General features: G+C 40.7%; 1 protein-coding gene across 6 annotated transcripts; it reads right to left on the minus strand.

Moving 5' to 3' along the window:
• Positions 1–188: 188 nt before the first annotated feature.
• On the minus strand, positions 189–16,055 carry TMEM237 (transmembrane protein 237). 6 transcript variants are annotated; one of them, XM_014461665.2, is made up of 13 exons: positions 15,976–16,055; positions 14,935–14,966; positions 14,306–14,316; positions 13,371–13,427; positions 10,915–11,049; positions 9,512–9,629; positions 8,598–8,755; positions 6,486–6,609; positions 5,854–6,045; positions 5,001–5,074; positions 4,274–4,367; positions 3,261–3,382; positions 189–810 (listed from the first exon to the last, which is right to left on the minus strand). In XM_014461665.2, exons 1-13 carry the CDS (start codon positions 16,012–16,014, stop codon positions 758–760), a joined length of 1,209 nt encoding a protein of 402 aa, XP_014317151.1. In that variant the 5' UTR covers positions 16,015–16,055; the 3' UTR covers positions 189–757. The 6 variants fall into 6 exon arrangements, with proteins under 6 accessions (XP_014317151.1, XP_006082472.1, XP_023616036.1 ...); XM_006082410.3 differs by lacking the exon at positions 15,976–16,055 and adding an exon at positions 15,666–15,954; XM_023760268.1 differs by lacking the exon at positions 3,261–3,382.
• Between the last annotated feature and the right edge of the window lie 1,723 nt (positions 16,056–17,778).

The raw sequence follows: 17,778 nt of genomic DNA on the forward strand, positions 1-17,778 counted from the left end.
AGCTCAGCCAGCTCACTGGCCTCGCCTTCATCTCCCGGAGCTCTTGGCCTGCTCTGCTTCTCTCTGACTACATTTTTTTTTTTTTTGCTACATTATTTTTTAAAGCTTCCTAAATGATTCCGATGTGCAACCAGCTCTGGGAACCACGGATATGGGTTTTAAAAAGAAATAAACTTATTCGGTTATAAAACTTTTCAAACAAAAAGGATATATTTTCTTTTTATTAGCCATGAAGTCAAGCATCTTTCAAGCTAAATTACATTACATTATACTTATTACATGATACACAGTCACTAAGTCACTTTAAAAAACAAGACAAATTTCATATTTCAATGAACGCAGTAAGGAGATATCAAAAATAAATAATGAAGGTCTTTATTTCCCTTCTTCCCTATTCCCTAAATTTATGTTTAAACCTGATATAGCTTTTGTAACAGTAAAGTTACTCGTGCTCTTTAAGATAATGATTATAAAAGCCACTAATTCGACAGAACAGGAAATAAGCACTTTCACTTACTTGTTTCTAGCTTATGACCTCCTTTGTCATTAAACTGATGATGTTTGGGTATAAACCGCAGGTACAATTTTAACAATTTCCATAATCTTGAGAATTTTTTCAGTATTACATAATCAAAAAAAATCAATTCCAAATACACCTGTGCATATCTTATAAAAATACATTTAAAAACAAGGATGGGAAGAATTCTAAACACTGGGCCGTTATTCCTCTGAAGGTGAGAGGCATTAGGAAGAGGCCTTATCCTTTATCTTTATCAGGATATTCTTCCACCTCAGAGGAGAACATCAACTCTGGAAGAGAAAATGAACAGAACATACTCAAAATGGTTTCCCAGGACCTCAGCAAGTTTTTCAGTTTAGTTATAAACAATCCTTTAACATATTGACATAATATAAACAATAGAAAGCCCTCAAGTACAAGTAAGAATGCTTGGTAGTGAAATCTGATTTAAAAGGCGAGCTAATGACAAGGGTACAAGTTTTGCATTTCAAATTTTCCAAAAAGATAAAAATTTCCAAGTTTTAAATATACTGCTAGCCCCTGAAAAATAAAACATCTATAATGAAGATAATATAATAATGCTCCCCAGGAAATGTAAGTCACCTGGGGAATCTAGGATCATTAAACAGCTGAAATGTCTAATTCCGTAAGTGCTCATGATAACCTAAAATGCAGGGGACAGATGTAGAGAAAGGACCTGGAACTAATACGAGGTGCTTGCCAGGATATCTTAAATGTGTTATTCCATTTAGTTACCATAATGACCCTATAAGTGAGGTATTATCATCCCCACTTTATAGTGATTTCTTTTTATCCACATGGAAAAAATGTTATATAATTCACATGGCCCCAAGAGAGAGCAGGATTCTGTAAATATTTAGTAATTAACACACACTTTGTTATTTAGTCTGAATACTGCACAAACTTGCTAGATGTAACTTCAATCCCAACTACAGTATAGAAAGATATTAGTTGACATTTTTACACTTAAACTATTACTTAGCATATAAATGTAGTTTATTAAAATAACAAGAAATATTTTAAAAAGAAAACCTTAGGAACCTAATAAAGTCTTCCAATGTAAGTATTATATGAAAAAAAATATTTTTTTCTTCAAAGATTAATTTATTTGAATTATAACATCTATTAAAAATTAGTGAGGTTTTTTTCCATCACCATTTACCCCCTCCTCCCATATCCTCTTCCACTTCTCCCCTTCTACCTCCTGTATCCCTGAGTTTTTTCTCTTTTTTCTTTTTTGCTCAATCCCTCCACCACCGCTCCCCCACCCCCACCAGAGCTGTCTGCCTGCTCTCTATCTCTGAGTTTGTCTTGGTTTTGCTTGTTAAGTCAGTCTGTTCATTAAATTCCACATATGAGTGAAATCACATTGTACTTGTCTTTCTCTGACTGGGTTATTTCCCTTAGCATAATGCTCTCCAGGTCCATGTGTTTTATAGGGTAAATGTTTCTTCCTTTTTATGGCTGATTTGTATTCCATTATCCACTCATCTACTGATTTAAAAACTATACTGAAAGAAAATAGCAAAATATATAAACCCTTAGAAGATTTTAAAAAATACTTTACATATATCAAAAGAAATAAAGTAACAGGATATTTACTGAAGCCACATAAGAATGACGATACACAAGACACTGGCGTTTAGGGGAGGCCGGGGGAAGGTCAAGGGGGAAAAAAAAGGAGACATATGTAATACTCTTTGTAATACCTTAAGCAATAAAACAAAATTTAAAAAAAAAAGAATGACGATACAAAAAGGTACATTCATCAATCAAAATACACAAGATTACATTTTTTGTCTTGGTGTTTACAAATGGAAATGTTGGGAAGGTTCTCAATTCTAACACTTCTGAGACAGTTTGTAATCAGTTGATCAAATTGCAGCTAAATGCTCAGGATGTTCAACAATCAAGAACGTAATAATAACCAAAGTCCAGAAAGTATCACAGAGGTTCAAGGGTGAAAGTGTGGAACATCTGCCAATGAAATACAACTTACACTACAAACACCTAAATGGGTGCTGAAGGACCAGCAGTTTGCCAATATGACGCCTCTCCTCCAGGGGTCCCAGCGGGGTCTGAGAAGTAGAGACCAGTAAATCTCACTTCCCACGGGGCACACTGAAGGTCAGGTTACTCGACACGTTATTAGACAATGAAAGGTTAAGAATCTGTTCAACGTAGAGGAAGAGGTCAGAATAATTCACTTTAATTTGCATCTGACAGAGGCTGCTTAGATGAAGCGTGATTTATTTCAAATTAAGAGATATTTGACCTTGTGAAGTGTATGACTCTCTGACCACTGTGCTGTACGCCAGCAACTAGTACAAAATAATACTGAAGTAATATTAATACAATAATATTAATAAAACTGCAATAAAAATAAAATAAAGAGATACATTGATTGTAAGGAGAGTAGGAGAAATGAAGAGCAAAGACTTTCTATAAAACACTTGAAGGGTTAAAAAAAACAAAAACTTCCTAAGTATGCACCAGGGCCACAGAGGGCCTCATTCAGCACTTCCAAACCCCAGCCCCCCTAGACACTCCTCTCTGCTTCTCTTAGTATTGTTCCACCACTTTATTGTCACTCTTCTTATGTTATTTTATTTTACATATCTCTTTGTTATCACAATTATCATAAGCTACAGTCAACAAAGATTTCTAAAATCATTATACAAGATTCCATGATATGCTTATACTATTTGTTCTTTAATACCTTCGCTAAGATCCATGCCTGGCCTGTAAGACAAGAAAAGCCAAGACAGTCCAACCAGAATGGTCACTGCCAGATTCACCAGGATCCACGGCTGGAGAACCTGCTCCTCATTTCCTGCCGCCCTAAAGATACAGAAATACTCATTATTAATGTCTTCATTTTTGTTCACGTACCTAAATATATCTATTTTATGAACTTTAAAAAATAGCAGTCCTCATCTACAGGAATAGCAAGGAAAGAGTGAAATAAAATATGATGCCCTATAAAATACAACCATATATATAGTATATATGTCATAAATACGTATCATGAAAACAAAGCTACAAAGGTACTAAGCACACAGGCTTAGTGCAGTGATATAAATGGAAATTCGGTGTTGCCAAAGTTTTTTCTAGGTTTCCCTTGCAACTACTGTGGTGCTCAACTACAGCTCAGTCTGTTTAATGTCAAGTAGAAATACAAAAGCTAAATATTACGTAATAAGAACAAATTAAACTTACTCGTCATGAGGTATCTTTCCTTTCTCTCTTTACCTCATGCCTCTAGCCACTCTTTCAAAAAAAGACCCCCCACTCTGAGATTTGTGAACTAAAATCTCAGTTGTCCTGTTAGCTCCATGGTTGGCCTCTGGCCCGAGGAGGGTGGCGCGCCCTAGTCTGCTCTCCCCATTGCTTGGTTTTCCGACTCGATCCCCGCTCCTCCCTCCATCACTATTCTGAGGTATTAGGCTCCAGATTGGGGGTGAGGGTGCCAGGCTCTTCCAGTTCATCATGTAATGACATATTTTAAAACCATAACTTAAGAGATTTAAAACAGATCATAAAAAGAAGACATTTCATTAAAAATGCAGGTGTTTGTAACAATAGGTATCCATTAAAAAATGAAATGGGCATTTTCTTGCCACAATTTTGAAGACAAAAACATGTAAAAGAGTGGAAGGCTTAGAATAGTGCCATTACTCCCACTGTCGCTGTTATTACCACCAATAATTGCGAATGCCATTTGAATCTTACCAGAGGCTGCCATTAACAGAAGAAGGTGTGTAAAGGTGGATTCTGTCACTTGTCATTTGCTGACTCAGAGATAGTATAAGAGCAGCGAAGTACACTGAGAAAAAGATAAATGAAATTACTAATAATGTACTTTTAACAGTCAAGTTTATTTTTAATTTATAGATTACTTTAAGGCCAAAAGTAATTGTACTTTAGGGAATGACAATATAAAAGAAATTCATTTGATCAATTTCAATAGGCTGGATTATTTTTTAAGAACACAGATACTTTTGTGATGCTCACTAGTTTATCTTTAGAAATGACTAGAACCTAGAAGATCTTTTAATAAATTAAATAACTGACTCAAGGTCCTAAAACTAGTTTCGTTAATATTTTCATAACAGAACAAAATGTATTCCAAATTATCCAAAGATATCATTTGTTCCTGAAATGCTATGCCAGCTCAATCTGTTTAATGTCAAGTAAAAATAGAAAAGCTAAAAATTACTTAATAAGAACAAATTAAACTTTTGAAAGTTACTAAGCTCAACTTCTATTGAAAAATAATGTTATCAAAATTACAGTTACCATGTTTTTTAAATTACAAATTCTACTGAACATCTATAAGTAATGCTTATTGGTAGCAATAACATAAAATCTTTTAAAAAATAAAATTAAACTTTTCCTTGTTCAAAATTACAATGTAACGCAAGTATAACACAGTTATCAAATTAAACTATTTACTCACAGAAAGATGCAAAAGCTGTTGGATCCAGGGAAAGAAAATTTCGGATTGCTACTGATGTTTTGGCAAAGTCAATCCTAGAAAATACAAAAGTCTCTTGTCACAGTGCAACCATAACCTTCTTACAAAACGTGACTAGCGTTTTTCCTTCTCTGTTCTAATGCCACCACGTTTATTGTCTCTTGTTAAGCTTTAAGGAAATAGGGTCTTTGCAGCCGTGATCAAGTTAAGATGAGGCCATCAGAATGGACCGTAATCCAATGTGACCTTAAAAGAAGAGACACAGGCACCAAGACACTCAGAAAGCCTGCCATGTGACAACAGAGGCAGAGACGGGAGTGATGAGTCTACAAGCCCAGGAACCGGGATGACCAGCAACACCGGAAGCTAGGAGAGGCATGGAACAGGCTCTCTCTTGGAGCCCTCCAAAAGGGAGCCAACCTTGTGACACCCTGAGTTCAGACTCCTAGCTTCCAGAATGTGAGAGCATCAATTCCTGTTGTTTTAAGCCACCCAGTTTGTTGTACTTTGCTATAGTAACCCCAGTAAACTGATGGAATACCCAGACTCTCTTCGATAGCTGATTAAAAGTATTTGGAAGATTATATTTTGGACTTTTTGAATTGATTATATTTGAATTTTAGACTTAGAGTGATGCCGAAATGAGTTAAGACTTTTGGGTGTTGTTTTTTCCCCCCACAGTATTCCCACCTCCAACTCCCTCCCGCAAATAACAGACTGGCCTAAAGAAGTCAAAACAATTCTATTTTGAAAGTTGTCATTGTCAGTGACACATTTTGCTCAACATTTCCCCCTGAAGAAAAGTTAGAAGGATCTATAGTCACAGCAGTCTTACCTGTCAAAAGCTGAAACTGTACTTAGAGCCAAAAGCAAGTAGAGAAGACTCTGGAATGGATATGCTAATGTCTTGTATTGTTGCAGAAGGTTGGGGAGGTTAGAAAGCTGATGTCCTGCTAGAACATATATCACAATAATATTCCACACAGCACAGCCAGCCAAGAAGCCATGAGAAAACAGACCCACCATCCTGAATGGAAAAGGGTTTTATTATTACGCATGAATTACTAAAGTCAAAGGCTAAAATACTTTTAAAACCTATTCACATATAAGAATAAAATTCAACATTTTAAAAAAAGTAAAATCAAGCATTTTCTTATTTAACAGTGTTGAGCAATCAACACTTTTTAAAAATATATATATTTTATTGATTTTTTTACAGAGAGGAAGAGAGAGGGATAGAGAGTTAGAAACATCAATGAGAGAGAGACATTGATCAGCTGCCTCCTGCACACCCCCTACTGGGGATGTGCCCGCAACCAAGGTACATGCCCTTGGCCGGAATCGAACTTGGGACCCCTCAGTCTGCAGGCTGACGCTCTATCCACTGAGCCAAACCGGTTAGGGCAATCAACACTTTTTAAAAAAATTATAGAATTTTTGTGTTAAGAAAAGTCCAACGGCAGCCACCTGAAAGCCCGGTGCACCGAGAGGGCGACGTCCCTGGTCGTCCAGGAGGGCTTCGTGTCCATCGACACGTCTGCGTTCTCTGTGGTCTTTATCAACTCTGAACGGTCGGTGGCCTGGAATCGCCCTAAGAGCACATTACACAGTTATCCACCAACAAGAGAGAACCTGCTGGTCTTTTTAAAAATTATTCCACCCTTAAGAACCCTTAGAACGAGCGTGTCCACGTGCTTCCTTCTCAAACCAAAGAGATGTTGAAGTAACAGTTTAGGAAATTGACTTTTTTTTTAATTCTTTATTAGTTAAGGTATTACAAATGTGTCCTTATCCCCCTCATTAACCCCCTTGACTATTTTTAATGAAATAAAATAATGAACTTCCAACTAAGAAAAAAAGTCTAGAAACCTTTAAGATGACAGCGTCTAATATCTTCTCATTTAGAGATTTTAGAAGTGCTCAAGTTTAAATGTCAACACTACAGAGGTACGCCACTATCTGAAAACCCTTTACATTCTCAGGAAAAGACCCCAGTGTGTGTAGCATGGCACATGCTCTGTGATGACAGGAAAGAAATGGATTGTTTCATAAACGTCTAGGAAGATTCCTGTGCAAGTACCAGTTCAAGCGCCAGCCTGCAGCACTGTGTGAGCAGAGCTCTATCCCTTTACTGTTGACCAGGAGGTCCCTTCTCACGTCTACCAGTCACAATGGACCTCAGGCAGCAGGAGAGGTTCCACCATAGTCTTGCTCGCCAAACCTGGCTGCCGGGTACGTTGGAGAACAAAAGTCAGGGGTTTATCACCTAATTTTTCCTAAGAAAAGACAACTTTTGGACAGAAACTAGTATTTTTTTACAGTCAGTTACTCTATTAGGGAAGTTTCTGTGCAAGGGAAGCAAGAATAAAAACAGAGTGACACTGCTTGAAAATAGCCTGCAGTGTGTTAAATAGCCACAGGTCTACCCGTAAATCATGAGACTCTGAATCCCAGTCCTGCACTAACGGACTGTGAGACCCTGGCTAAGTCAGTCTCTCCAGGCCACAGGTTTCTTGCTGGCGAAGGTCCCTTAGATGGGGTATTACACAACCACAGTTTAAACAACGTACATAAAACCTAAGCTGTAAATTTTAAGGGCTAGTCTTTATGTTCCAGACGAGTTCTTAGGCAGCACATTGACAGCATATCCATGGGAGGAGCATATGGTCATGACCATGCTCTCAGGAAGTTTTTCTTAAAACACTGCAAATGCAGTCTTATAACCAGTTCATCAGAACTATTTCCAAAAGAATATACAGTTATAATATATTTCTTATGTAATATGGTGATACCGTCATGTATGTTCTCTTGTTTATTCTTCATTAAAGAATTTATATCATTACCTGCCCTACCACCAACACCTCTACCAATTGCAGAAAACTGTTGAAGTACTACAGAGAATAAAGAAATGGGTGAAGGGTAAGGGGAGATTTAAAAAATTATCCAAAATCTCATAACCCAGAAACAACCAGGTCTATTTCCTTCTAGTCTTTTGTCCTGTGCCTGCTATAGTTGAGATTAAACTATCTGTGTACGTAAGTTTATTTTTCATTAGAATTTTTCCACAAAATGTAAAATTCTCCCTAAACACTATTTTTTTAAAATATATTTTATTGATTTTTTACAGAGCGGAAGGGAGAGAGATAGAGAGTCAGAAACATCGATGAGAGAGAAACATCGATCAGCTGCCTCCTGCACACCCCCTACTTGGGATGTGCCCGCAACCCAGGTACATGCCCTTGACCGGAATCGAACCTGGGACCCTTCAGTCCGCGGGCCGACGCTCTATCCACTGAGCCAAACCAGTTTCGGCCCTAAACACTATTTTTAATGATGCAGATTTTATTGTATAGATAAAGCATACCTTACTGAAATCATTCCCCTGCTCTTTTTATATTTAGGTCATTTCCTGTTTTTCGCTCTCGTGAATAACAGTGTGATGATTAGCTTGGTGTATACATTTTTGTCCATGTTTTTGCTTATTGCCTTAATTCAGATGTCCAGAAGTATAATTCCTAGGTCAAAGGATAGCCTTACATACTTTTAAAAAGCTCATATTCCAAACAAGGAACTACTTACGGCTTTTTTCCACAAACACTTTGTCTACAGGCTGGCTAATGCCAGTGGGCGCAGTGAATACAGACTGTTGTTCTGGACTCCTGTGCTCATCAGTAATTATGTCTTCATCTTCTACTCCTAGCTCATTGGCATACTGCAATTCTGCTGGCCGGGCCTTCCTGGAATCAGGGAGAAAGTAAGAAAACTGGGTGCTTACTGAATTTTTACAAACCCACATAAGGAGGTACCTGTGAGTAGAATGAAAAGAGCCCTGGACTTTGAGCAGAGAAATTTGGATTTTACTCAAACAAATCAGTTATTAACTGCTATGTAGGCCTCAGTTTTATCCTCCGGGCAATGAAATGACTGAACTAGATTGTAAGGTTCTTTCCAGACTTAAAATTATATCATTTTATATGGACATTGATTACTATTTATAGGGTCATGTCTAAACACAAATATGTAATAGTGTTATATAATTTCAGGGTGCTTCTTTAAAGTATGTCATTCTATTTTATCTAACACTGAATCCTATGCTAAATTAAACATTATTATTTATTGCTGAAATAATCAAAACATAAGTTTGATAAAATGAGAAAATAAATTACAATAGCCTATTTTATTAATATTACCTTTAATTTTTAAGATCTTGAATATGTAATATTTTGCTATTTATATAAAATCATCTACTTGTGTTTCTCTTTTTTAGAGACAGTTCCTAAAAATTTTTATTCAAGTACAGCATTTTACTTTTCTCAGTGGTCTACACTTTTCAAATTGTCATTAGATTGGTTTAACTGATATCTTTGTAATACTACTTATCTTAGAGATATACAAGTATTTATCAGATTTCATCGGAAGCTATCATTTGGAAGCTCCAAATTAAGCATCAGAGTGTTCCTTAAGGATATTTAGAAGAACAAATAAATCCTTACTTTGTCTTCCTTCGAGGTTTTTTAATAATGGGCTCCTCAGCTGGCTCCACATCGATACCATTTTCATTCCGTAATGAAGATGGACTAGATGTCTCCTGGGTGAAGGCAGTCTCCAATTCTGGGGGAAAAAAAAAAAAAAAAAATATATATATATATATATATATATATATATATATATATATGTAATTTTTTAATTACTATAATATAAAAAGAAAAGTCATATACAAGACTTTTGTAATACAAGAGAACCTTAAAATTTTTAATTGGGCAACATTGTTTTGCATTTGATTTAAAATTTTTTAGACCTCTAAACACAACAAAATGTTTGACATTGCAATGCCAAAAGTATGGGGAAAATTACCCAACAGCGACACACATGGAAGAATGTAAAGACAGGCACAGAATGGCATTATGCTGTCATGAGCCAAGGACTGCTAGGAGCCACCAGAAGCTAGAAGAGGCAAAGCCGGGTTCTTTCCTAGAGCCTGCGGAGGGGGCGTGGCCCTGCGCACACCTCGCTCCTGAACTTCTATCCTCCAGATCTGTCTGAGACTAAATTTCTGTTGTTTGAAGTCCCTCAGTTTGTGGCAATCTGTTAAGACAGCCCTAAAAATTAATGCACATATTTTACAAAATGGGCTCCTCTGATACATCCTATTTTACAACCTTTGTTTTTGACTCAACAATATATTACTGATGGTTTTCCATATCACAATATCACCAAAACAATCCTGTTAATGAGTACTTGGTTTCTATTAAATGGATAACATGTTTTATTTGGGCATTATCACATTGTTAAATGTTTGATATTACCAGTTTCTGCTCTTATAAATAATAATGCAGTTAACCTCCTTTAATTACTGTAGCTGTTGTAGTTACTTCTACTCCTATAAGTTTGAACAGGTTATACCATTTTATACTCCTATCAGCAGTGTATGAGTGTATCCTTTTCTCATCAACACTTTTGTATTTTATAAATTTTTAAAGGCATTGCTAATTTGATAGGCAAAATAAATGATATAGCCTTGTCTACCTTGTGAACAGTCCCTGAGACACAGAAAAACTCAATAAATGTTAGCTGTTGCTATATTATTGTTAATAGAGAATCTATCCCTCCCCCACTAATCTTAAATATCTGTTTCGTCATATACTAAATTCTTCTACACATCAAAATCCAAACTTTCCATTTTAGTCCTGAATTTGTACCACTTCCCTCATAATCTACACACATAGAATCAAAAGAGACCCTCTAAAGTGTTCTTGACTTAACCCATTAGAGCAACTCTAGTGATAAAAAATGTAAGCAAGCAGGAAAAATAAAGGGATATGGGAGGGGAATGGGGACATTCGGGTTTTTACTCATACACCCAAAATCACAACCTAACCTGGTTGCTTTTACATACCAAGAGGTACCCTTGTCTTCTGTCTTCTCTGAACAGGAGCTTCTGGGTGCTCTGCGAGTTCTTTAGTTGGTGGCTCGCTGCTCTCAGATGGCCTATGAATAGCAGTCTGAACAAGACCTTCCAAAGAAGCACTTGCTACAGAAATAGAGTAAAAAAAAAAGGGGGGGATAACTTGAACAGAGACCACTGAGTCGTAAAAAGAGGAAACTGGAATGTTTCCTATGTAATAACCCCTTCTCCTACAAAACCAATCTTGATTTCCTTTCTCCTCCCTTGTAACTTCGAATTTTAAGTTGAGAAAAGAAATAAAGGAAGGAACAAGGGAGAATGAAGAAGAAAAAAGGGGGGATGTTAGAAAGAAGAAGAACAAAAGGAAGAGGAGAATTTGCTTCAGAATTTCCATTTTCACAATAAGGTAACAACATAACAGAAGCTGTCGCCCCAGCGAACTCTCCTATTTGTCTTATGCCTTAAGAATTTTCAGCTCCTATATAGTTTAGTACTTCACTAGTAAATTAACACGTGATAACATCACCTTGGATAAATGGGTTAACAGATAATTTATAAATCTTTTTATTTGGCCATTCATTTCAATCTCTCCCGTCATCAAGTCTTTGAACAGATTCTGACACATTTCAGCATATTTGAATTTTACTTGACTATATTCCTGTGCCCATCTTCTTCACAAAAGGACAAATATGTATTAATAAACAAATAAAATATGCTTAATCTCATTAGTATTCAGATAAATAAAAAACTAAAATAAGCACTTTTGCCCACTAGATTGACAAAATTTAAAGGACTGATATTGTCCAATGTTGTCAAGGATTTAGCAAATGCCTAAAGCTTCCTTAAAGGCAATTTAGCAGAATCTTATCATATTACTAATGCACACAGGTCCTTTGTCTAGCAATTTCACTGCTAGCAATCCATCCTCCAGAAATAGCTCTTCTTCCCCACAATCCATCATTTCAGAATTGCAAAATTGTGGAAGTGAAAAATTTGAAATAACCTAAATGAACAGTTTTAATAAACGCCTAGCAATGCATCCCCTTTTTTGTCTAGAGCACCGAATCTTCATTTTCTCTTCTGTACAAGGAAGCGCTGGTAGCCATACCTCTGCTCCAACTGTCTTCACTGTTTCCTCCACTCGTTACCTTCCTAAGTGCAGATGCACATGTCTGTATTTAACTGTGAGTGAATTATTAGAGCCTGACATTTCAGTATCTTTGTGAATCCAAGTCTCTTTGAATCTCTTTCCTTTTTTTGTCTGTGTCTACATGTCTTTTTCTCTTTCTCTGCGTCCATCTCCATGTCTTTCTTTTCCCCCATCTATCCCTCCATTTGTTAGACAATCGATGATAAGCGAAAAGAAGTTTCTGACCGAGTGAGAGGTTTGACCAGCTAGGAGCTTTAAGAAGCTCATCCAGCAGTGGTGGGCAGGACTTGAGTGAAAGAGAGCGAGCAGCACAATGTCGGAGGCTAATCCGATAGCTCAGAAGAGGAAAGGGGCTAAATGGCCTACAGTTGTGACAGTGGAAACGAAAGGGGAAAGAGACACAAGAAATGTCATAGAAGAAGCAAGCAAATAGAGTGAAGGGACCAGTTAGCAGTGACACTGAGGCTTCCAGCCTGAGTGACTGACTGGGAGAGTGGTGGGTTCCATTAACAGAAATTTGTGAGAAGTAAAAATTGATTTATTGTTGAAGGTGATGAATTCTGATGTGCGAGTCTGAGCTACTGACAGAGCATCCAGGATTAACTAAACAAAAAGGAGTTCATAGAACTTGCTCATTATTGGGGCTTTAATACCTGCCTTCAGACTCATGCTCTAACATAGATATTCTTGGGCTAAAATGAGAGATCCAATCCCTAGCTGGTTTGGCTCAGTGGATAGAGCATCAGCCTGTGGACTGAAAGGTCCCAGGTTCGATTCCAGTCAAGGGCACATGCCCGGGTTGTGGCTCGATCCCCAGTTGGGGGCGTGCAGGAGGCAGCCGATCAATGATTCTCTCTCATCATTGATGTTTCTATCTCTCTCTCCCTCTCCCTTCCTCTCTGAAATCAATAAATATATATTTTAAAATATATATTTAAAATGAGAGATCCAAGAACTCCATGTCTCTAAATCCAGTAACCTGTTCAAGGGTCTGGAACCAACCATAGCTTAAGATAACTTATGTTGTCCAGGGATAAAGGACCTCCAAGAGTCCAAGAATGTAGTGGAAGTGAGAGTGTTGGTGGCACAACCCTTTATTTTATGAATCCTTCTAGGCACTCTTCAGGCTGCTCACTGACAGTCCCTCACTACCACCTGGAGTCCCACTGCTTCAAGGTGACCTCAGCACAGCAGTGACGCTGCACTGCTGGGACCTGTCTCTCCCTGATCTGATGTTCATCATGCCAGAGGTCCTGGGAAAACCCGTGGCTCCACACAACAAAGAGCAACTTCTTACCTAGCATGGTTTTCGTTCTCGGCTTCTTTTTCTTGGGACGACTAAGTGGAACCTCATCTATAAAACAAAAAGAACAGAAAAGGCTGCCTAAAATTCTAGGCAGGGAACAGTTTTTTCAAAAGGGCACTTTTATTAGGGAAGACCTTTCCCTCTCTTCTTTGGGTCCAGCCAACACCTATACATGAAGGGAAAGAAGGTAAGAAATTGACAAAGTCAAAGAGAGCCCACAGTGTAGTACTAAGAGCTCGCTGCTGGTCAGCAATGTCAGGAACAGGGACCCAGAAAGTGTGCTCACCAAGTATTCAGCTGATCCCCAACTTAGGCCTGTGGCTGGTTCTGGTCAATAGACTATGAGAGATGCAATCTGTGTCATTTGGAGGCCAGAACACTGAAAGAGCCAGGGAGAAGCCCTCCAGCTTTCTCTTCCCTTGACAACTGAGGAGACCTCATGTTGAGATGGCAAAACCACAGGACAGAAGCAGACTGAATCACTACCTCATTAGTGAAGAGGCAGTGAAAGGCAAATGCCCTGATTGGTTGCCACAATGGACTTTGCATTAACCAGATATAACCTTATATGATATTAAGTCACTGAGATTTTGGGGTTGTGTAGCATAACCCAGTCTATCCTGACTAAATGAGACAAAGGAAAATGCAGTCCCTAATACAGAACGATAACTAGCTATGAGCTATGATTAGGGTGACTCCATACAGGAATGAATGCTTTTATATTTATAAGGTCAAATACCAACCATATAACTAGTGTTATTTATCAACCATCACTTAAAAATGGCAGCCATAGATTATTATGATAAAGATACTGTATTATTATAAATTATACCACCCAGATTCAATTTTAAGAGAAACATTAACAAATTAAACTTTTGAACATTAAATACCATATTTAGAAAATTTTACATTAACAGTGAACTCACCTTGAACAGCACTTTACATGACACCGACCAAATTTAATCAGGACAAAGACAAAAAAAAAAAAGAAACTCTATTAATTAGAAATCTATAACACTGTCAAACTGAAAACTGACTTAAATCATTGCAAATTTAAAATAAAAATAGTTTTCACACAAAGTTTGCTCATTTACAAACTGGCTTACTTACAAATAATAAACTAGTAAACCTGCTAATAAAATAACCCCAATATTTTCTGAATCTCCATATACACCCTCCCTTCTATCTATTAATAAAGTAGATTAAACAGATTAAGAACTCTTAGTCGGTCACTGACTAAAATCAGCTTAAACTCTGAGGAAACTATTCTAGGAAACAAAAGGCGGCCAGGATTCTGCTAAACAGGACACTAAAACATTCAGAATAGATCCATTATCCTCCCCGTGTTCATAGTCAGGCTTTGAAACAGAACATTTCATTGTAACTGTTACCCTAATGATTCAGGGATTTTTCACCTTTAAACTGTTAAGAAGCCTTTTCTTAAAAATATCAAGAAATCTTTCCTGCATTATGATGGATTTGCAATGGTGGTCAATTTTTCACTTTATTCATTTTGCACTTTTAGAACCCCATAATAAAAGTACTGTACTTTTACCTTGGCACGGGTGGGAGGGCTCGTGGAGGACGCTATGGGGAAAGAAGAAAATTACTCGTAAGTAAAAGCCGAGAGCAGCTTTACTTCCCGTATTTCAAATCTTTTGACTACTGTTCACCAGTGGAAGCCAGGAGGAGCTGATGAGAACCAAATGGGCAATACTTAAATTTCATATAAAATGCCTTCCTCTCTATGTACCTTTACGGGCCAGGCCCTGTTCTGAGCACTAAGAATACATTTATGAACAAAAGGAAGAGACCCTGCTTTCACGGAATTTGACGTTCAGAGATCTCTCAGATATCCGAGCTGAGACTGAGTGGGAAAGGAGCCTACATTTTCCACAAAGAGCAGCAAATACAAAAGCCTTGGGGGCTATGGGGCTTGGAGGGTCCCAGGTAAAAGGCCAGGAAGGCTGCAGCAGGAACCACGGAGAGGTGGGCAGAGGTCAGATTATTAGGGTCCTGAAGACGGAGGGGAGGAATCTAGATTTTGTTTTAATTCATTAACAGGAAGCCGATGGGCGTTTTAAGCCACATATTCACATACTTTTTTAAAAAAAGATCCCTCTGAATACAGGAGGAAGGATGCATTTTGGGACAGAAAGAATGGAGGGGAGCCCTTAGAAATGCTGCTTTACATGAATAAGAAGGGTTGCATTTGTAGCTCAGAGAGATTACAGTTAAGAAGCACCCCAGAATCTTGCAAAATAAAATGCTAACAGAAATGCCTACATATCAGTTCCATGTGCCAAGAACATCGCTTCCAAAGGGTTCGCACTCAGACCGCTGCCGTTCACTCTGCAGCGTCCCGTTTGGCCATCCTCTCGCTTAAACTGTGTTCACAGAAATGCCACCAGGTGCGGGCAGGCCGGCTGCCTTCACACGACCCCGTCGCTTCTGTTCTAAGGATGCTGCGCAGAGGCAGAGCGTTCCACCCAAAGGTCCCTTCTCACAACCCCGCGTTTCAAAAGTCCCGCCACAGTGACACGTCACCCGTCCCAAACCCCACCGTTCAACCGAATGCAAAAGTCCAACAACTCACCGGTAACGGAGGCGCGCTCTCCACCTGCTTCCTCCCCATTCTTCCTCAAGCCCCCCCTTTCTCGCCGCCCCCCCTTTCTCACACCCCCCTCCCCGCGCGGGTCGGCCGCGCGCAGGCGCAGTGCGTCCCAGCCCGCAGCCCCCTCCTGCGGCGGGAGAGCGTTGGGGGGGCTCGGCCCGGCCTCGCCGGGGACCCCGGCTGGAGAGGGGTGTCGCGTCGCGGCTGACCTGCCCCGGGGGAGACGCCAGCGGGCGTGGGGTGCAGTCACGCCCCCCCAGGGTTTCCCAAGTGATCTGCGAGAAACGGGAGAGATGCCCATGATTCACGGTTTCCACGGGCAAAACCCGGCCTCCGGGAGCGGCGGGCATTCCCACCCGCGGGCCGGGCGACCGGGGAGGGAGGCGTCGTCAAGGCAACACGATCGCTGGGCCCAGAAACCTCCCTCCCGGCTGGGAAGGGCCTCCCCGCCCCGCACCGCTCCGTCCCATCCCGCGGGCCGCCGGGGGGCGATGCGCGTTCCCCCGGGGTCCCCTCACCGACCCGCAGCCTGAGGGCCCCCCCTCCCCGCCCCTGGCGAGCCCGGCGCACCTCGCCGCTCACCGGGCGGCCCACCCAGCGGCAGCGCCGAGTCGGCCCGCATGGCGCTCTCCCGGCGGGGCTCCCTTGACGCAACCGCTGCGGCACGAGCCCCGATCCCCGCGACGCCACGGCCTCCGGACCCGCGGGAGGCGGGGGCTTGGGCTGCCGGCGAGGCCGCCGCCCCCGGGCCCTCCGCCCGCCTCCGCCCCGTTCCCGTTCCCGTTCCCGTTCCCGTCCCCGGCGCGGCCGTGTGGAGAGGCCATTGTCCAATCGTCTCCAGTTGCTTCCCCTCCAGCCTCAACTGCGTGAATCAAAGAAGCACAACATAGACTCAGATCCCGGCTCACATGAAGTATCGTTAAAAAGGACGGTTTTCGTTTCGCTGGGGTTTTTAGAAAGATACTATTCACTTTAAAGAACAAACCACAAATGTGTGGAAGCAGGCACTCTGTTTTATAGGTAAGAGCGGGGAGATGTTGGATGTGGGGAGAGAGGGTGCAGAAGGTAGACACCGGCAGGAAGAGCGACTGGAGGCTCAGAACTGGGGAAGAAAGAAAAACAAGACTTCTTGGAATAATGTTTCCTTCTTGTGGTTTTCCCAGATATTGGTCTCTAGGACTAAAATTCTATCTAATCTAATAAAAGAGAAACATGCAAATTAACCGTATCTCCCCTATACCCACAAGCCACGCCCACAAGCCAATCAGGAGTGAGTATGCAAATTAACCCAACTAAGATGGCAGCGGCCATGAAGCTGGAGCTAGCAGGAGGCTTGGGTTGCCCCCAGCAATGGAGGAAGCCAAGCTTCCCACCTGTCCTGCTGGCCCTGAGCTCCGCTCAAGGCTACAAAGTTTCAATTATAGAAGATAAATAAATCCCAGATACCTGCTTCCAGCCTGCTTGTGGGCATGGCCAGCCTGAAAATGGCCATCAGCCCCTCACCCAGGCTGGCCAGGCACCCCAGTGTGGCCCCCCCCACCCTGAAGGGGCTGTGGCCAGCCTGAAAACGGCCCTCAACCCCTCACCCAGGCTGGCCAAACCCCCATGGGGTGAGGGTCCCCGCTGGGGGGCTTGGCTAGCCTGAAAACAGCCACCAGCCCCTCACCCAGGCTGGCCAGGCACCCCAGTGGGGACCCCCACCCTGAAGGGGGTGTGGACAGCCTGAAACGGCCCTCAACCCCTCACCCAGGCTGGCAGGCACCCAGTGGGACCCCACCCTGATCC

Source organism: Myotis lucifugus, unplaced genomic scaffold (assembly GCF_000147115.1).
Source record: "Myotis lucifugus unplaced genomic scaffold, Myoluc2.0 scaffold_3, whole genome shotgun sequence".
Taxonomy (NCBI): Eukaryota; Metazoa; Chordata; class Mammalia; order Chiroptera; family Vespertilionidae; genus Myotis; species Myotis lucifugus.